Source organism: Miscanthus floridulus, chromosome 6 (assembly GCF_019320115.1).
Source record: "Miscanthus floridulus cultivar M001 chromosome 6, ASM1932011v1, whole genome shotgun sequence".
In the NCBI taxonomy this organism is placed as follows: Eukaryota; Viridiplantae; Streptophyta; class Magnoliopsida; order Poales; family Poaceae; genus Miscanthus; species Miscanthus floridulus.
Window position 1 is genome coordinate 7,736,187 of NC_089585.1, and position 21,201 is coordinate 7,757,387.

Below are 21,201 nucleotides of genomic sequence, written 5' to 3' on the forward strand. Positions count from 1 at the left end.
GAAGCACCGTAGTTTTATTTGAGGTAACCATCATAGTTATTTTGCCGTTTTTTTATCTTCTTTGATGTATTGTTACCTTTTCAAAAAGAATTAAATATATGCTACAAGTTATATACTTTAATCGTCCTATTCAAATATTACATTGTCGAGCCCTTAGTGTCTTACTGGCCCAAGGGCCCATAAAATTTGTGGGACGGCTCTGCTGATTAAGTAGCCTCTAGGTGTCCCAAAGTAGTTTTTGCTGAGGATCATGGACTTCGTTTAGTAACTATTTTACCTTGAGTTAGGTAACTGTTCTGAGTACTAATGTTGGTGTTCTTTACGCTCCACTCTAGCAAATGTTTGTTACTCTGTTTTTTTATTGTCCTCAAGCTAATTACAGTATGTACTACATGTTGTCATATTTTATATGCTTTATTATTAGCCACCATCATGTCTATTTCTACTGAGACTCCATCTAGTTCTTAGTCGGTAATTAGTGAGATTTCTTTTAAAATTAAGAAAAGGTAAGTTTTTTTGTCTTTGAATGAAGAGGTTTAGTTTTGTTAAAAAAAAAGTTTGTCTGTCTTTCTGAGCTTTTTAATGCAAATCTTTTAGAAGCATTTGTTTGCTTAATAGTGAGATTCATGTTTTTTCTGAATAACATCTCCATGCTCTGTTCAGCCATTGGTTTTTTATTATATTTTCTCGTCTTTTTCCGAGCAATGTTGGTTGCTAGTATTGTCACCATTTGAATCACCTAGAGTTCTCTTAGATACCTGTACTCAGGTAGTCTTTGAAACATTTTCTTGTCTTTCTAGAGTGAAGTCTTTAGCGTCGGGGTATTGTTCTGATGCTTCTAGTCAGCATGAAATTTAGACATTTAGTGCTCATTGCAGAACAAACCTGGAGATGCCTTGGCGGCAGACAGCTCTGTTGAGAACGTTGTTGGCAGGATGTTTAAGAGGTTAGTTCTGGCATCAAATTGTCATCTTCTTGTTGTCGTAAATGAGGTTTGGGGCCTGATTACTGAATTTTGATTACATATTTGTTCTACTGTGAGGTAGTGATTCAGTTTGAATCAGTGAACTATATGGATACTGCTTTTGTCCATGCCCATCACTGTCCATGTAAAACTTGTGCGTTACCGGGATCCAGAAATCAGAATATTCTGGCATCGAATTCTCATCTTCTTGTTGTCGTATAAGGAGAATCATAGCAATTATTTGAGCTTGTAAACTAATCTTGGGACTCCCATTTTCGAAGCAATTGAGAAACAGTCAGTCAACTGAACTTTTACATACAACATACCACTAGTGGCGGATGCATGATGCGGGATAAGGGGGGCTAAAACAATGGAGATGTTGATTTACATGAAGATTTAATGATGAAATTAAGCTTTTGCTACAATGATTAGGTTTGAAATCAAGAAATTAGGGGCCCCCCCAGCCCCCCCTGTGGATCCGCCGCTGCATACCACCATTTATTGTTTTCTCAGTTATCACGGGTCCTGCAGGACATAAGTTGTTTTCCTCCCCACTAATACATTTGCATCAAATCTCTTGCTGCCCTTTCGGAAAAAAAAACATACAGCGTACCACAGTTGCTCATAGTCATGTGTGGCTCTTGTGCATGGCACTACAAGCTTAGGCGCTTAGCTTCTGACAATCCATTTTTAAAGATTTCAGTCATGCCTAACAGTTTCAGGCAGTGGCAAAACTGAGACTGGATCTTGCCTGCCACCAATCACTGAACCACACTTCACACTTCACTAGGGGCCGTAGCACCCTCGGCGAATCTCAGCCGCTCCTCTTCTCGCCGGCAGTCTGCCACAGCGGAGCGCACTCTATGGCTCCGCTCACCCAGGCGCGCTGCACAGTTCATCCTCCTCATCTCCGGCTGCCGCAACCGGCCGTCGTTGCCGGAGTCGCCGCCACCTTCTCCAGCTGCAGATGTAACATCACTGAACTCGAACTCGTGGTCTCCCATCTCTCTGCTCCTCTAGTGCTTTTAGCTGGGTCAATGGGATGGAGTAGCGTACGAGTGGATAAGAGTTTAGATATGATTGCCCTGTCCCTGGTTCGTGTCGGTAATGACAACGAGTGGTTTTAGATGATTTGATTATCCGTTTTAGCAGGCATTCATCATAATCTGGATCGCAAAAAAAAATGCGGGTAACAAATCTACGCATTTTTGTTCCTTGCTACCGATTACATTTTTCTTTTCGTTTCTAACCTTTTTTCTTTTTCTTTTTTTTGCCCCCGAACAATATTCTTTTGTGAGCAGCTAGTTTGATGCCTCGGTTCGATCTATCTATCAAGCTCAAGACTTGGCATATATACACTGTTCATTTAATGTTAGTCGACGCGTCCGTTAGCCGTTAAAAATTTCCCCCGGTCTAAAATTGTGTAAACAAGTTTCTTAGAGCATCTTTAGAAGTTTTGGAAAACAACTTTATATTTTACTTTTTTAGCAAAAAAGAGAAAAGTCCCCTCCAATAGGTTGGTAAAAGAAGTTCTTTAAAAATAAAAACTTGTCAAATATCTTTTTTAAATCGTAAGTTTTTACAGTCGAGAAGAACTCTGTATCCGCTCCTCGTCTAGTGTTGTTCTTGGGAGATATCAGAATAAATTGGACACATGACTAAAATAAGAAATAAAAGGTTTCAAGTGAAAAAATGGTAAGAGACAAAGAAACTACTGAAAAAAAGTTTGATTGGTTAGAAATAGTTCGAGATTCTCGACATAATCATTTAGGAAGCTGTATAGGAAACTACTAGAGAGGAAAATGAATTGAGGTTGCTACTTATGTTGTTAAATCGCTAAACTTAGGAGGTGTTTGGGACTGCTCCGCTCTATATTTTTCAGCTTCGCTCCATATTTTTTTAGCCAAACGGTTTTAGCTCCACGCACTCAGTTCGAGAAAAAATAGTGGAGTTGTGAGAGCACCTAAAGAGGTGCTCCACAAACTCTAGTTTTTTATGGAGCTGCTCGACGATGGAGTTTGTGGAGCAGAGTTTGTGAAGTAGTCCTAAACACCTCCTTAGTTTAGCAAGTTAATTATAAGAAACTCATGGAGTTACTCTTTGACGTGAGGTGTTTCTTGTGATTGGAATCTATATATACGGATTTAAGTTCTTAAGTTGATGCGAAAGCTTATATTTTACTAGATTTATTTTAGAATTTAACTGTATTGCTCTTACGGTGGCATTTTTTCTAATAAAGTAAGTTTTTATTAAAATCTCAAAAGCAATACATCAAGACGATACTGAGCCAATCTTTCGAAGGCGCTCGTGGAGGTAAGCTGTGTCATGTGTGCGCGCGTATTCGTAAGGTGAATATGTTTACACGCGTACGTAAGTATCTGTAGTGTGCTCCACAAGTGCTTTAAAAGACAGTATATTTCTTTTTTTTTTCCCTTTTACGAAGTACTGTACTAGGCACTATTGGTGAATCATTAGGCGGAATGAAATCACAAATTAAAATAGAGAAAGCGACAACAATCCTTCCAGCTGCCTCCACGTGTGCACTTTGCAATCACTGCTGGCGCCTGACGTGGCATCTGGAGTTGTAGCGGGCAATCGCCCTGGAACTGGAAGCTTCCTCCAATCCTCCCTGCCTGTTTTTGCCACCGATCCCACGATTCGATCCGATTCCGCGGCAGCCGGCATTCCCAATCCCATTAACACGCATGTGTTTTAGAAAAAAAAAAAATGGATTTTTTTTTCTCTCCCTCTCTCTTTCTCATCAGTGACCACCGGCGTCGGCGACGGCGACGGCGACTGGCGCGCCTCCCCGCCGACGCGGTGGCGGCGACGGCGGATCCAGCTCCAAGGCGTCCGCGCCCGCGCTCGTGGCGGCCATGGAAGTGGCGGATCCGGCGGATCCGGCTCCAGGGCGTCCGCGCCCTCGCCCGCGCCTGGCGCGCCTCCCCACGCCCACGCCGGCCATGGCAGTGGCAGAGGCGGCGGCGACGACGACGGATTCGGCTCTAGGGCGTCCCCGCCCGCGCCCGGCGCACCTCCCCGCGCTCACGCCAGCCATGGCAGCGGCGGCGGCGGACGATCCGGCTCCAGTTAGGCCTCTCCTTCTCCTCCTCTGCGATCTGTGATTTGTCTTTTCATAAAAAATTGTTTCTTATGATCTGTGGATCTGTGATCTTGTGATTTCAGATTGTCTGGAGATAGAAGAAGGCTGAAGGCGAAAGATAGAAGAAGAGTAGAGGCTGTGGATCTTAATTCTATGGTGCGCCGCATAAAACACATAGTTAGTTGTTGTGTAGTAACGAACTCATCCCATTTCCCTCCCCGATCAAATCAAATCAATCTCAAACCGACACAAGTACACGACTCACCCCCGCCTCTCCGCCTCCGCAGATCGCCGTCGCCACCTTGGCCCCCTCCTCCGCGCGCCGATGGCCGCCGTGGACCCGCCGCCGCGCGGGGAGGCCGCGCCCGTGCTGAAGCGGAGCGCCAGCATCGACCGGATCCCGGAGGACGCGCGGCGCATCCTGCACCGCCTCGCCGGCGACCTCTGGGGCGGCGACGTGGACCCCAGCGCGCTCACCGTGTCCCAGCTCAAGGGCGCCATGACCAACGAGGTCTTCCGGATCACCTGGCCTGGCGGCGAGGGCGACCCGCGCAAGGTGCTCGTGCGCATCTACGGCCGGGGCGTCGAGGTCTTCTTCGACCGCGCCGACGAGCTCCGCACCTTCGAGTGCATGTCGCGCCACGGCCAGGGGCCCCGCCTCCTTGGCCGCTTTGCCAACGGCCGCGTCGAGGAGTTCATCTACGCCAGGGTATGCTACGCCTCTACCACCCTAATGCGTCTGCTCGAATGGGGAATTGGCTATCGGTTATTGTCATGTTATGGCTCACTCTCGCGTTGCTCGCGTCCTCGCTTTGTCAGACGCTCTCCGCGGCGGATCTGCGCGACCCGGAGATATCCGCGCTGATTGCGAAGAAGCTGCGGGAGTTTCACGATCTCGACATGCCTGGACCTAGGGACGTGTCATTGTGGCAGAGGCTCAGGTATGCTTTTTCTCATTGCCGCTGTTCTGATTTCGGTGAGAAATGTGCTTGAATTCTGATTCGAATCTGATTGCTTTGCTTGGTGTTCTATGAATCAGGCGGTGGCTTGAGGAGGCTCGTGGCAGGTGTTCTGAGGAAGAGTCTAACCAATTTCAGCTGAATAAGCTAGGCGATGAGATTGCAGTGCTGGAGAAGACGCTCTCGGGGGTCGAACAGTCAGTAGGATTTTGCCATAATGATCTGCAGTATGGGAATATTATGATATATGAAGAGACCAGACAAGTCACCTTGATTGTAAGTTTTATAAAAGATATAAGCTATTCTCATATTATACTTAAACCTGTGCTGGCGCTTATTTGCATAATTCTAGGTAAAATATGCAGAATTATGAATTTCCTGTATCTTATTATGAAATTTTAGGAATGGGGACAGATTAGTAAAACAGAAAAAAAAATCTAGAAATGCAAACAATCTGGTTTGCTGAGCAATGCTAGCAATAAGGGCAACTTGATAGACCAGTGAGGAGTTCTTGTTCTACCACACATTAGACCATGTTATCCCTGTAACTGAATGCTATTTTGTTGATCTCTTATGTCCTGCAGGACTATGAATATGCGAGTTTTAACCCTATTGCATTTGACATTGCTAATCACTTTTGTGAGATGGCTGCTGATTACCATACAGCGACACCACATATGTTGGATTTTTCAAAATATCCTGGTTAGTTTTACTTGTGACCAATTGACCATGTGAGTTGATAAATATGTTGCTATTTAACTTACGTTTGCTTCTTAATTTTATTGCCCTGCACTATTTCAGACATTGAGGAGCAGAGAAGATTTGTTCAGACATACCTTAGCTCCGCAGGTAATCACAAAGCAATAAATTTGAGAATTGCTGCACAATCATGCTGTGCTAATGGACTATTTAAACTGAAAAAGATGCTCACTCGTACCACATGGATATATTGTGAGAATTCTCTGTTTTTAAGAATTGTATATTCTATATATTTTCATCAGGTGAAAAGCCATCAGATGGGGAAGTTGAAAAACTACTAGGGTTGATTGCAAAGTACACTCTTGCAAGCCATCTCTTTTGGGGCCTGTGGGGAATAATCTCGGTGAGTTATTGCTACTAGAGTCAAATGTGCATATATCAATTTGTGGATAATACATCTGTCGAAGCTTATTGGTTTCTTGTCTTCTCACTATGTCGTCAGGCACATGTGAACAAAAATATCGACTTCGAGTACAAGGAGTATGCAAGGCAACGCTTGGATCAGTACTGGCAAACAAAGCCTGGAATGCTTGGACCCAACTGATTAGTCATTGTTTTGGGGGGTCCTTGGCTAGCTAGTCCTGTGAATTCTGTTTGTCAGTAGCGGCTAGTAGCTGCCAGTTTTTTACTGCAGTTTGTTCAGCTCGTTGTGATTTGTGTGACCATATTCTTGGCTTAGAGTACGCGATTTGTAATTATGTCTACCCAGTAGCCATTTTGCACGGCCTTACACAGTTCTGAACAAAATTCCTGGCTGACAGTTCGGATCGTTTTGCGGTTCAACTGATTGTTATTCTGACAATTTTCATATGCGGTCATGTGATCACGGTATGGCATGGCGGCATGTGATTTGCATGTTGCTTATTGAGATGGACTCCAGCCAGCTATGGAGAGCCCACCTGCAAGTTTCAACTGGGGATGTCACTATGCTATTCAAATCGTTCTCCACTCCTGCTTAGTTATCAAGAAGTAACGAGTTGAAAAGTCAAGCACGATTTCCCTTAGAACTCCTGGTTATGGCCAAGTTTGGACATGGTGTTGTATTGGGCCTTTTTCACTTGCAAATATTGAGACGACTGAAGAGATACAGAGGTACAGTGATCGTCATTGTTATAAACAGTGACCAGATTTCGCTACCACTGGCACTGTGGGTGTGCTTTTTTTTTTTTGTTGAGGGAAACTGTGGGTGTGCTTGTGCCTGGTACTCGTAATGCTTGCAAGCAATCGCTCTAGGTGCTTGGAGCGGAGGATAGAGTAGTGCATGCAAAGGGAGGAGAACTGGGGCCGAGGGCCCTATGTTTGTGCCGTTTGGATCGAGTTTTGTAAGTGCCTTAGGTGGGGACGTCATTCCCCCGCGGATCGTTTTTTCTTTCCGGTTGGGTGGAGGGCAGTTGTGTTGTAAGAGTACAAGCATGAGGCGTATGTTGCAATAAATAAATAAAAAACGATTTCTTTTTTCCCATTCTTCTTTTTTACTAGGTAGCGTGTCCGTGCGTGGCTACGGAATAACTAAGCTTTTGTACTAAAAACATATGGATCGTACGATAAGATAACAATACTGTAAAATTAAATACCGCCATTAAAAGTAACATTTAATTCAAAAAGCAAAGTTCGTGAAATTAACACAGTCACAGAGAGCGCGGCGTCGCAGGCTCACCAACTCTACTCTATAGACCTTTCCTTTTAGCATCTAAGCACAAAGTAATTTATATGACACCATTTGACGATTGCCTTAGGTGAATATTAAATACAATATATTATTATTCAGTAGATTATGAGGAACACAATTTAACAAAATCTATATATGGTATGTTGCTGCAAACTTATTCGAGTACATATGTTAAAGTAAACAATTATTACAGTTTGTGTAAAGAATGAACATAACCACTTTCTAGACAAGGACAACCTTTTTCTTGCCAAGCTTCTTAGCCTTAGCCAGCTCCTCACTTTTCAAGTTTCTCTGCCCATTTTCCCACCTTTTGTGTTCCCCTAATGTTTTCCATTGGCATTTTCAGGAAGTGCCAATGCATCTTTTATTGACTTGAAACCAAAGAATGCCATTAGAGCAACTGCATAAATTCACAAGAGATACAAAATAAATGCTCAAACATCTGTTGAAAAACTACATACTGTTCCATCAAAAAGAAAATAAGACAAATCGTAGTTGATAGCAGAATATTTGGATGTACTCCAGAAGCATGAAAGGGGGCATACATAAATAGTAAATTAGAATATATAGCAATGACCTGAGTAGTGCATCCCTAAGCATAAGCACACCAAAATGAGCCTGAACAATCTAGAGTAACCAACACTATTGTGGTACGGATGCAAATGATTAATTTTGTAATTACACTACAGTAACATACAAACAAAACAGAGTGTTCCTATAGTGAGAGAATCATAATAAAGCAAAATTAGTCTATTGCCACTTTCTTTGGATAAAACCTATGTTGCCAAATTTTGAATTATGGACTGATCATCTTAAATATGCTAGATAGTTTGAAAAATATATACATGTAAGAATTATTGTGCGCTTGCATATGACAGCTGCAGAGAATAAATATGGATGATTGGACATTACCTGAATGTTAGCTGCTGGAGAGAGAAGTGGTCCTTTGGTTGCATGTCGCAGGCGGCGTAAGAAGAGGCGAACCTTGCACCAATTGGGGAGCAGCATGGCAGCATCTCCAATCCTCTCCGGCGACGCGTACTCCCGCCCTGGCCTCGACCTTTGCACGCACCAGCATTGTGTCCCAGGGAGCACGCGCTGGTGAGGAAATTTAGGTTGCTGCACTATCGACCCAAAATCGAGCGTTTGAAGGAGAAGACACGAATGGATAGAAGGACAAAATTAGGAAGTGAAGAGTTCCTGATAACCAAATTAAACATACCTAAGTTACAACAGTTAACAAGCAATTTGATAATATGTTGGGAAAGTGTATATCCATCACCAAAGGCCATGGACACTTTTGAAATCCATAGACATAGTATTTATCATCATATAATTGCCATAATCCCTTTGGTTGTAGTTTTCTCCACCATTGTCATAATCATCATGCATCCTCGTCTTCATAGCTGCAGTCTATAATGTTACCCTATAAACAATAATATAGCTTTAGTTAGAAATATCAAAAAAGTTGCCACTAAAAAAAGAACTAATATGACCTCATTTTTTATTGCTTATTATTAGTTTTGAAAAGAAATAATGTATCCCAAAATTTGAAAAGCAATAGCAGGATACAAAGTTTTCTATGGTATTTGTGTTAGCTCCCCAGTTAAATGATTGGTATCTAGTGAGTAGACTGAGAGATGTGCATCTAGAAGCTAGCTGTGATCTATGCGAGTTAGATTCACCATGTAAATCAGCCATAAGATGATTCCCAAGGTAGTGATAAACTTTGCAAGTAGCACATCATACATTTTCACACCTGATGGAGATGATGAAAAAAAGCTAGATAGCAGCAGCGGTAGTATAGAAAAAAACATTCAATAATCATCAATCATGTTCTAAGACATCCTTAAGAGACCATGGAAATAAAAAGCCTGCACCTCTACTACTTTCAGACTACTGCACACACATGAAACAAATTGAACTCACATGAATATTCAGACTTTATTATCTAAAAAATGAACATTTAGACTGCAGACCACATGAATTTTCAGAAATTATAGATACAAAATAAAAACTATCTGAATAATTTGTCAGTGATCTGCAATCTGCAAGTAATAAAAGAATAACAACATAACCTAAGATTAGAATCTTTTACCCATCAGATTAGCTAATTACATATCCATCTTGATACAGAAACTACTGTGCGCAGAGCGAGAGGGTGGGGACGGAGAGATACACAGATATATGAAGGATATGGATTACTCGAGTTGATTTATTAAGAACACAAGAAGCCATGGGCTCACCTTGGGGTCGTGGGAGTGGGACTACTGGACAATCAGAGGAGGAAGACGCTGCGGACACCACACACCAGGATCGGAGACGGAGATGAGCCGAGGACAAGACACCGTAGTGGCTCTGCGTGTCGGGCAGCCAAGCCCCGCCATCGCCACCAAGGAGCCTGGGTCGCTGGGATGCGTCGCCGGGCGCCATGTGATGCGCCATCAGTCGCCGGCTACGGGCAGATGCACCGACCGGTGTCGATGCTGCTGTCAGTGCTGGATGTCAGGTGCTGCCGGGGCTGAGAGGTGATGATGCCGCCGCGGGGAGGAGAGGGATCGCAAAATCGTACCACGCACGCGCGGGGAAGGAAGGACTGCGCTGCCGGCGTGCGCCGGCCGTGCCCTGGAAAAATATTAGCCTGTAAGTTTGCACTGTCCAGCAGATATGGACATGTCACATGTGCTTTGCACCAGCTACTTGTAAATTGGCCCTCATCCAACCCAAAAAGGAAATCGTTAGCACAAAGTAATGAGATAAGCTCTACTATATTGTTTTAGGAATCTACATTTGGACCTATGCATATGTACATAATAGAGACCCCTTCCTTTAGAAGAAAAAAATTATTGCGACTGCATCTCTACTATAAAGGAACTTTGCAAATTATAATCCTCTAAGCTAATTCAATCACTGCTATAAAAGGATGCACAACAAAGTAGCGCATCAAAATAATAACCAACCCCTGTTGCATAGTTAATGTTTCCAACCATTATTATTTCTAAATTGTATGTCCTCAAAGACCTATCAGGTCATCCACAAGACAATTAGACTTGACACTGGCTCTCAGCAAATCTTATATCAGTGCAAGCCTGATCAGATTAACAAGTTTTTTTTTTCAAATATACTTCACTTCTCAACCAAAATGCCAACCCGTCATAGCAAAAGCTTGTAAAAGTTTCATCATCAAATATTTCAGTACTTGGTTACATTACCTAATGGCCAAGTTCTGGTTTTGGAATAAGTTAGGCATGTAGTTCTGAAAAGGTACATTATAATGTTTACGATAAGGGCAATAAATAAAGTTAATAAAGCGCACACGCATTTCTGGAGAGGGGTAACAAACTAAACAGCAAACAGATCTACCTTAGAAAAACCATTTCTAGTTAATGTTCTTTCCCACGTTCCAGGCAGTGAAGCAAAGCTTGTGTGTTTTGCAGGCTGGTAGATAGTATGCTCATAAATTTCATCAGATAGAACATGCAAAAATTTAAAAAATGACATTTTATGATGTTCATTGAAATTTAACAGGTTGATTAAAAGTTCAACATAAACCAAAGAAATTACCAGAAGCCTAGGATGCTTCTTGACTACATCAGCTATTTTCTTAAGTAAGTACTTTGGATATACTAACCCTGATGGATTAGATGGAGAGCAGAGAATTAAGACCCTTAATTTCTCATTGCTCTTCTCGGGGCCTTAACAAGAAATGAAACATACTTCTCTGTCCATAACCGAGCATTTATGTCTAAAACTTGTCTGTTGTATTTGTATTCTCGACTCTATCTCGAAAAAAAGAAACATAGTTGGATGATGAGCTCAAGTGCATTATGTATCAGTATACCACTATCATACTGCAACTGTACTGAAATGTTCTTACTATTTGAGCCATCAACCCATCATCCGAGTGTGGATCACTTAGCAGCAAGCTAATACTTGTCAAAACAATAGCAATATTGATCACTGCCACAATCCTGAATTACCTTGAGTGATGGTTGCCAGGCTCCCTATGCAATAATATCATCATCAATGACAAAGACTGCTGCGATTACAAATAAGAGTTTCTGAAATATCTAGACTAGATATGAATTTATGAGATTTCTAAGCTACCATTGAGCATGTGGGCAATTCCTATCGATTCCCTTTGGGGGTAAATTCAGAATATCAAGGCAAATGCGCCCTCCATTGTCAATATTGGGATGATAAATGGGAGTAACAAAAGTCACATTGGGTGGTTCAGAAGGATACCTGTGTCTGCGAAAAAGTATGAATATGAGAAAAGATATTATAGGGTGATAAAGATGAGCTTCTCTTCTCATTTTTCAGTGAGGCATAGAGGTTTGGTTTTGATATCTATAAAAAAATGCACCTTTCAGGATTTTGTATCTTTAGAATGAAAACTCCCATAGCATATACTGTTCCCTCGGGCCCTTGAATTCCTTGATTTATCAGCATACAAACCAAACAACATAAAGTAGCAGTGAAAATTTAGAGACGATTAAAAGTAGTAAAAAAAGTAAAATATAAAATACATAATGGCTTCAATACATGATAATGATGACAATACATTTTCGTCTTCAGAATGATTAAGAGAAACCCCATGGGGTGGATCATCCATAGGACCAAAACAGATTTCTTTTCCGTCAGAACAACATAATACATGTATACACTTGTAATTTGATCAATCACAAGCAGGGTTGGACCTAACATAGGAGTTAATAGGCATAATACATGTCTATAGTCTAATTAGATGGGATCTGAACACAAATTGCTTCCATTAGGGTTTGGGTTCTCAGTTTTCACACAGCAGGAAGGGAATGGATGGGGTGGGCTGGGCATACCTGGTGGGTGCACGTCGCCGGCGAAGTGCCCGACAAAGACCTGGGCAGCGTTGTCCGCCTCTCGCCGGCCAGGTGGAAAAATGCCGGGTGGTCAATGTTAGCACGGGTGGCGGGTGTTCAGACGTCGCCGGGCGGCGCTAGAGAGGAAGGAGCGCATGGGGAAGGAAGGATTGCGGAGAGGAGATGGATCGTAAGATCGCGCGGGGGAAGGAGCGCCGGGTGCGTGATTGACGGCGCGGAGAGAAACGAGCGCGCAGGGAAGGAAGGATCACGGGGAGGAGAGGGATCGCATGATGGAGCGGGGGATGGAGCGTCGGGTGCGTGATTGACGGCGCAGAGAGGGACCACACGGGGGAAGTCGCGGTGGTTGGAGGGAAGACGCGGTCGCAGGGGGTGAAGCGGACCGACGGAGCGACCATTGTCGCACGAAATAGTGGTCTTACTTTCTTTCTTTTTATAGTTGTAGGAGATAACAAACAATTAAGCTACACCTAGTTCGGCCGTCCATCCCATCCCTGCCTCCAGCGTATATACTCCAATACTCCATCTGTCGTAACATAAATAAATTCTTAGAATCACTCCTAAGTTAAACAACTTAATTTTAACTAACTTTATATTCTCTATGTTCTAAATTATAAGACACTTTAACTTTTATAGATACATTGTGTTGACTATGTACCTACACGTATATATCTAAGTCTATAGCAAAAGTTACGTATCTAGGAAAGCTAAATAACAGTGGGTGTTTTTTATTTGAGAAATGTTAAATAACACTAGGTTGTTTTGGAGTAATTCAACACTTGATTTTCTAGGGCGTACGATCAGCTCTGATCAAAGTTCCTGTTGTCTGATTACCTTGGTTGGGTTGGGGTTGGGTGGCCTTTCTTCTCCGGCTTCAGTAGGCCTAGAAGGAAAATTTGAGGAGAAAGGCGGGACCGACGGTGGTGGCGGGTGTGGGAGTGGTGAGGTGAGGCATCAATGATGCTGTAACCGGGGAGTGTAGGAAGGCAATTGGGTAGGACAAGAGCGAGGGTATAATAGTGATTCGTTAGTGAAGCTGAATTAGTGTGGAGGTGGGGCGGATCCAACAATAAGGAGCCACCAGGGGCAAAGTAGGTAGTGGGGCAGGGCGTCGCATGAAGATACCATGAACAAGTAGATGGAGAAGAAAGATGCTAGATTAGATGTAGAAGAAAAGAGAAGGAGCATTGGACCTAGATCCAACGTTTTTTTAAAACGAGTGCCCATTTTATCTAAAACAATCGAGTGTTATCTGTAGATAAACTTATTTTTGTTTTGAGCGTCACGAATGAAGGAATCCCACCTAAATGTTGGTGCAAGATTAGGTCAACCACCGGGAGCACACGCCACCGCACTACATGTGTGTCTAAACAACAGTGGATGTAATTGAGCGCTTCCTAGATATAGGCCTTTTTATAATCAACTAAAATAAGCTAAAATGGACTGATTGTAATTTGGAGGTTGGTTATTATAATTAAAATCTCAGAGTACAATAATCCTATAGTCCACTTGATACTTGCTTTTTTGGAGAAATAGACCCTGTTCGCTTCTCTTATAATCCGTACTTTTCAGCTTTTTTTCAGCCAGAATAGTGTTTTTCTCTCATAACAAATCAACCGGAACAGTGTTTTGGCTTATTTTTTCAGCGAAGTGAACAGGGCCTATGTGCTGAAAAATCCACTTGCCCCATTTATCTAAAATGACTCCAAACTAAAGGGCAGGATGTTACTAGTCACTTTAACAAACAATAATCCATCATAATAAGAGATCCAAACACTTTGATTATTACGATAAATGTATAGTGAACACGTCCATAGTCCATGGAAATCACAAGAGACATCGTACCAACCACCCTGTAGATTCAAAAACAAAAAATCATATTCTATAGTATATCTAATAATACTAATTTGATGTCATAAATCTTAACGTTTTTTTCTAGAAATTTGGTCAAAGTTTAAAATATTTGACTTCAAACAACTCTAAGAATCTATTTATTCAGAGATAAAGGGAGTACACGAGAGTTCCATCTATTTAAAGTGGTTCACCTTACTCTCTCTTTTTTTTCACGTGTGACAATAACGCAGATGACTCCTAGCATTTAATAATTAGGTTATGGATTTATTAATTCGGTTGCATTTAAATGGACCCATTTGCCCAATTAAATTGAACGGGTGCCAATAAGTCATATATGTAGCACATGATATCATAAATGGTCCGTATCTATGGTTAGGGTAGTAGATTAGTACCGTATGTACGATAGGTACCATCCAGATAATGTCACAATAGTTAGGCATGTACTGTTATTACATATTATTAGTAGTAGTACCATATGTACGAAGGGTACCATCCAAATAAATTCTTGTTTTATTCCAAACAGCCTATACACAAGAATATCAGTCATGACCAATATGTAACCTCTCTACTAGTATGCAAAAAAAGAGAAAATTCGTTTCTTGGCCCTAAAGAATGATTTGCTTAGTTTCTTGGCCTTTTTTTGTTTGAACTTTTTTATCTGGCCCTAAAATGAATTTCGTTTAGTTTCTTGGCCCTTCCGTTAGTTTGGTGGTCTAATGGTGTTAACTTATATGTGAAATTACACTTTTATCCCTAGCGCCGAATGCAACAGTAATATTTTTCCAGGCATGGAATTATATATATAGACACACACACACACACACACGACAACATCACACTGACCATTCTTGAAAAAATATTGTAGACTGTTGTATTGTTGCATTTAGCGCCAGGGGTAATAAAAGAGTAATTTCGCATACAAGTTAATACCGTTGGACCACCAAACTAACGGAAGGGCCAAGAAACTAAACGAAATTCGTTTCAGGGCTAGATAGGAAAGTTCAAACGAAAAAGGGCCAAGAAACTAAGCACAACTTTCTTTAGGGCCAAGAAACTAATTTTCTCAAAAAGAAACTATAGAAAAGAATACCAGTCAATAGGAATGGCTCTATGAAGATCAAAGGTCAGACTCCTTTGCTACTCTATACCGATGAACCGTTTGATGCTATAGATAAATATTTGTATTGACCGAATGTTTCTCGTAGAAACTACAACTGCCGACTCTTGATCTATGGAGTAGTTATACCGACTGACGGTTCAAAGGTAATAGTGAACCTGTAAGACACTATATTGGTGTTGTGGTGTAGCGTTTTCTCATAATTACCTTCATTTGGTGAGAAGATGTGAAAATAGACTTGTTGGCCACATCAAATCTTTCATCTGGAGGAGGTAAAGTAATCTTGATAAATTCAGTGATCCCACCTTTGCAACTAACCTAATGTGCACTATGAAATTGGCGGCCAATATTATAGAACAGATTGACAAAAAATATAAAAAAAAAGCAATTGCTATGGCTTGATTCTAATATTAATGCTAAATAGCCACCAAACAATTTCAACCGTTTAATTAGCACTCCCGCTCTTTATTTCATACTCCAATGTCTACAGTATGTAACCCATATGCCTTTGGAAACATATTTCCATGGCCGTCTCTATTCCTAGCCATCTCTAGAATCAATATTTTTAAAAGTTTAGTATTTCCGCCAAATTTGAAATTTCTTTCCCGGTCAGAAATAATAGAGGGGCCAGGATCTTCAGGAGCCTCTAGAAACGTGTACAGCACACAAAATCATTCAAATTGTCAACAAAAGCAGAGCCGCCTTTATAAATATTACCCTGTTCGCTGATGCTGAAATTTGGCTTATGCTAATGCTTATGCTAAAATATTGTGAGAGAAAAATACTGTCCATAGTTGAAAAGTAGTTCTGAATAAGCTGTGAGAAGGCGAATTGTTTTAAAGGAGGCTGATAATCCCATCGTCTTTTTAAAAATGTATTTTCACAGCTGAGTTTGTGGGTCTCAAGAAAACTTACAACGGTACAGTCGCCTGTCCACCTCAATCAACTCAAGAAGAAGCTACAGCAGTACAAGCCCCGCATAGCATACGTGTGCGCATCAACCATGCAACCATGCTTGCTCATGGATGCCTATAAATATAGCTAGCACCGCATATATGCTTGCTCAGAGAAATTAATTAAGCATGGCCACCACCAACAAAACCGGTGCTATCGGCCCGGTGCCGTTCATGAACGACGGTAGCGCGGCGCTAGGGGTCCCCTTGGCCGGCCTCACCGGCGACGACCCAAAGCTGTGGGTGCGCTTCTACCAGGGCACGTGGGTGCTGGCAACCTTTGTGCCTGCGATCGCCTCCATCCAGCAGAGCTTCAGGCCGCGCGGCGGCGACGTCGTCATTGCGAGCATTCCCAAGTCCGGCACCACATGGCTCAAGGCCCTGGCGTTCGCCACCATGGCGCGCGGCGTGTACCCACCGGACACCGCCGCCGAGCACCCGCTGCTCCGGCTCAACCCGCACCAGTGCGTCACGAACTTAGAGCGGCTGTACAGCGCTGGGCAGGAGAGCATGATAGAGGCGCTGCCGTCGCCGAGGCTCCTGTCGACGCACATGCACCACTCCATCCTTCCCAGCTCTATCAGCAAGAACCCTGACTGCAAGATCGTCTACATATGCAGGTATATGTATATATTATATATGTATATATAACTACGTAGATCATCTTGTATGATTATGCATGTGTTCATCATGCATTCGGCCGGGATGCAGGGAGCCCAAGGACATGGTCGTCTCTCTCTGGCACTTCTGTAGGAGAGGCAAGCCGGACGTCTCGTTCTCCGACTTGTTCGAGGCTGTCTGCCAAGGAACATCTGTGAGCGGGCCTTTCTGGGACCATGTCCACGGGTACTGGAACGCGAGCAAGGCGAACCCGGAGGCGGTGCTGTTCCTGAGGTACGAGGACATGCTGCGTGACCCCGCCGGCAACGTCAGGAAGCTGGCGCGGTTCGTCGGGCAGCCCTTCTCGCCCGCCGAGGAGGAGGCGGGAGTCGTCGCGCAGATCGTGAGGCTCTGTAGCTTGGACAATCTCAAGAATCTGGAGGTCAACAAGCCAAGCTCGGCCTCCCAGCCCTTTGCGAATGACTGGTTCTTCAGGAAAGGGGAGGCCGGGGATTGGGTGAACCACATGACGCCCGACATGGCTCGCCGTCTCGACGCCATTGTCGAGGAGAAGCTCAGCGGCTCAGGACTCTCGTTCGCGTGACGACGACTGATGCATTTCATTTGGTCCTATGAATTAAAATAAATTGCATATGCCTATGCCGTAGGCAGACGCATATATGCATGTTTAATTCCTTTTTTTTCTCTCACGCTCTCATCACTTAGCAAGTTTGCTGTCTTTTGACACAGAAATTGTAACCACGCGAGCAACTCATCCATTGTATGTGTGTCAACCAATACTGTTGAAAATAATGAACCATACGAAGGTGAAAGAATCTTTCAATTTCCGTTGACCTATGCATGTTCTTATCGTCAACTAGACACTGAAACCTATGGATCTGCTTGGCAGTGCTTGACCTCCGAGACCTAATATGAATCTTAGTGGAGCCCTGTCAAACATGTTGGATCCACCTTAGCTTTTTCTATATCGCACTGACACTCCAACTCTAGGTCCATCACTCACCCCTCCTTCTCGAGCGCTCAAGGCAACCACGTCGTGTACTCTCATCCACTTTGTGAAGTGAAAGCATCTAGGCCCCTAGTTGGGTTTCTGAGATTAATGACAATACGAGATTACTGTGACTAACGTGTGTTTTGCAGAAGCAATTAAGTTAGGTCACGGTAATGACAATTGATTGGGCAATCATGGTGGTCATGCCCCTACGATAGAAATCATTTCGGTTTTTAAAGGATGGACGACAAGGTTAAGGATGGACCAGTTCTAAGTGTCGTTTGGTGTTGAAGAAACACTTAAAGTAGTTTAGGACTTTGTTTTTTCTTTGGTCGTACGATTAAGGGGGGTATGGACGGATAGCTTGACCTAGGTGAGTCTAGTGGGTTAGGTGTGGTGCACACTTGTTAAATCTAGCACTAGCCCTTAGATCAATTGGAGCAAACTTCATTCACACATGATTGCGAGTTGGAAGTGAATAGAGGGTCAAATGCTGACCGGACGTTGGTTCCGATGTGACCGGATGCTGGCACAGAGTCCGGTCAGTTAATTTAATCAAGGTGAAGTCGTTTGGATGCGACTGGACGCTGAGAGGTGAGTGACCGGACGCTGGGTGCTAGAGTCCGATCAACTCCAGTAAGGTTCCAGAGAGGGAGAATCCTGACCGGACGTTGGTCAGGTTCCGGCTACTGACCGGACGCTGAGCAGCAAAGTGACCGGACGCTGGGTGCCAGAGTTCGGTCAACATCAGTAAGGTTCCAGAGGGCAGTTTTCGTGACCGGACGCGTCCGATCAGTGTTGACCGGACGTTGGCCAGTGTCTGGTCACAACTTAAACTGCACAAAGGCGGGTGAATTGACCAGAGCATCCGGTCACCTTGACCGGAGCGTCCGGTCACCCCGCAGAGGCACATAACGGTTCATTTTGAATGAGGGGTTATAAATACTTTCTCTATTCACTCAAGGGATCACTTTTGCTCATTCCAACAGCTGAGATACATCCTTGAGAGTGCCAAAAAGAGCAATGTCCTAGTGAGGTGACTGACATTTGAGAATCCAAGAGAGAGGCCTCATTAGTGAAAGCAAGAGTAGCAAAGTGTGCATTCACCCTTCTCATTAGGCTTGTCGTGGTCAAGTGAGAGTTCGTGCTTATTACTCTTAGTGATCGCCATCACCTAGATGGCTTGGTGGTGATTGGGAGCTTGGTGATCATCCGACAGAGCTTGTGGATGATCCAACTCAAGTTGTGAGCTGTTGTGGGTGATTCACCGCGACGGAGTGTCGAAGAATCAACCCGTAGAGAGCACTTGATCCTTGCGCGGATCAAGGAGGAGCTACACCCTTGCACGGGTGCTCCAACAAGGACTAGTGGGGAGTGGCGACTCTCCGATACCTCGGTAAAACATCGCCGCGTTCCTCCTTCTCTCTTTACTTTAAGCATTTACTTTGAGCAATTCAATTCTTGTCTTTACATTCATAAAATTGCCATGCTAGAGTAGGATTGAAACATAGGTTGCTAAACGTTTGTACGTTAGAATAATAGAAACACTTTCTAGGCACAAGGGGTGAAGTGGGCTAACCGTAGGGTTTAATTATTGTAAAGAATTTTAGAATTAGCCCAATTCACCCCCCTCTTGGGCATCTTGATCATTTCAATTGGTATCAGAGCCTCGTACTCATGTTTTTAGGCTTAACCACCTAGAGAAAGATGTCTCACAGGGATGAACCTCCTCCTATCTTTGAGGGGGATGATTTTTCTTATTGGAAAATCTGCATGGAGGCGTATTTAGAAGCTCTAGATGTTGGAATACTTAGAGCCGCCTCACAAGGATTCCCAAAACCTCGGGATCCCACGCACCTTCAAGGCGATGAAGTGAACTATGAGAAATGGAATGCAAAGGCTCAAAACACCATCTTTAGAGGCCTTTGCAAAGATGTGTTTAACCAGGTGAGGAACCACAAGGACACGTATGCACTATGATTGGACATTTATGTGCTCCATGAGCGAACTAAAAGCGGGCGTGAGGAACGCTATCATCTCATTATGAAAAAGCTTAATTCTTTTGAGATGCTTCCTAAAGAGAGTGCTAATAAAATGTACTCACGCTTGAATGTTCTTGTAGAGGAAGTTAATGGGCTTGGACTCACTCAAATGCAACCATTCGATGTTGTAAGAAAGATCTTGAGTGTCCTCCCTATTGATAAATATGGGCATATTGTGACCGTGCTTCATCAAGGTGATCTTTCCACCACTACACCGACTCAAATCTTGGGAAAGATCAATGCTCATGAGATGTACATGCACATCACACCATAAGATGGCTCATCCTCTACCAAGAAGAAAGACAAAGACTTAGCATTCAAGGCTAGCCAAGAGAAGGGCAAAGCAAAAATTGAGTGTGAGAGCTCAAGTAATGATGAAGTTGATGATGCAAGTCTTGCTCTCATGGTGAGAAGAACCACCAAGATGCTAAAGAAGCTTAACAGGAGTGGCATCAAGTTTGATAGGAAGAAAAAGAAGTTCTTCACTAGCATAAGAAGGAAGCCAATCTCCGAGATGGATTGCTACAATTGTAGAGAACTTGGTCATCTAGCACATCAATGCACCAAGCCCAAGAAAGACAAGTACAATGGCAAGAAAGATGACTCAAGTAATGAAGATAAAGATGAGAAGAAGAAAAATAAGCCATACAAGAAGGATGGCAAGAAGAAGGACTTCCACAAGAAAAAGAAGAATGGCAAGGCATACATCGTCAGTGATTAGCTCACGGACATTGATTCATCAAGTTGCTCATCCGATGATGATAGTGATAATGAGAAGGTGGCTGCCATTGTGATTGACTCTTCATCATCTTCACCGACACCACCTCCATCATCCTCTACACACCTATGCCTTATGGCCAAAGGTGAATGCAAGGTATCAAATGATGATGATAGTAGTGGTGATGATCATGCTAACAATGATGATAGTGATAGTGATAGTGATGATGATGAATATGAATCACCTTCTTATGATGATCTTGTTAAATTGCTAAATCAATACACTAAGATTATTAGAAAGACTAGAGCTAAGAATTAAAAGCTAGAAGCTAAGAATGATTCTCTTTTAGCTAAATGTGATATAGTGGAAAAGGCTAGTGTGGAGCTTAGAGAAGTAAATGATGCTATGTCATCCAAACTCAAGGAGCTCAAATCTTCTAAGAAAGAGCTTAAAGATAAACATGATAAACTTGAGAGGATACATAATGAGCTCATCACTAGCCATAATATGCTGAAAGAAGAATATACATCTCTCAAGATCAATCATGATAATCTTGTTATTGCTCAAGAATTTTTATCCAATGAGCCACATG

General features: G+C 42.9%; 2 protein-coding genes and 1 long non-coding RNA gene across 5 annotated transcripts; 2 read left to right on the forward strand and 1 right to left on the reverse strand.

Annotated features, from left to right (window-relative positions):
* Positions 1 to 8: 8 nt before the first annotated feature.
* On the forward strand, positions 9 to 6,640 carry LOC136461599 (probable choline kinase 2). Of its 2 annotated transcripts, none has more exons than XM_066460880.1 (9): positions 9 to 23; positions 879 to 946; positions 4,355 to 4,776; positions 4,887 to 5,008; positions 5,107 to 5,302; positions 5,611 to 5,728; positions 5,828 to 5,875; positions 6,028 to 6,128; positions 6,228 to 6,640. In XM_066460880.1, the coding sequence occupies exons 2-9, from the start codon at positions 892 to 894 to the stop codon at positions 6,327 to 6,329; spliced, it is 1,164 nt and encodes a 387-aa protein (XP_066316977.1). In that variant the 5' UTR covers positions 9 to 23; positions 879 to 891; the 3' UTR covers positions 6,330 to 6,640. The 2 variants fall into 2 exon arrangements, with proteins under 2 accessions (XP_066316977.1, XP_066316979.1); XM_066460882.1 differs by lacking the exons at positions 9 to 23; positions 879 to 946 and adding exons at positions 3,764 to 4,053; positions 4,151 to 4,223.
* Positions 6,641 to 7,762: 1,122 nt separating this feature from the next.
* LOC136461600 (uncharacterized) lies at positions 7,763 to 9,974 on the reverse strand. Of its 2 annotated transcripts, none has more exons than XR_010760393.1 (3): positions 9,701 to 9,974; positions 8,677 to 8,880; positions 7,763 to 8,573 (listed from the first exon to the last, which is right to left on the reverse strand). It is a non-coding gene; the product is annotated as an uncharacterized lncRNA (long non-coding RNA). The 2 variants fall into 2 exon arrangements; XR_010760392.1 differs by having other exon boundaries at positions 7,763 to 8,578.
* A 6,387-nt stretch (positions 9,975 to 16,361) lies between these two features.
* On the forward strand, positions 16,362 to 17,669 carry LOC136457543 (flavonol 3-sulfotransferase-like). The gene is made up of 2 exons (XM_066457572.1): positions 16,362 to 16,857; positions 16,949 to 17,669. Exons 1-2 carry the CDS (start codon positions 16,367 to 16,369, stop codon positions 17,439 to 17,441), a joined length of 984 nt encoding a protein of 327 aa, XP_066313669.1. The 5' UTR covers positions 16,362 to 16,366; the 3' UTR covers positions 17,442 to 17,669.
* The last annotated feature ends 3,532 nt before the right edge of the window (positions 17,670 to 21,201 follow it).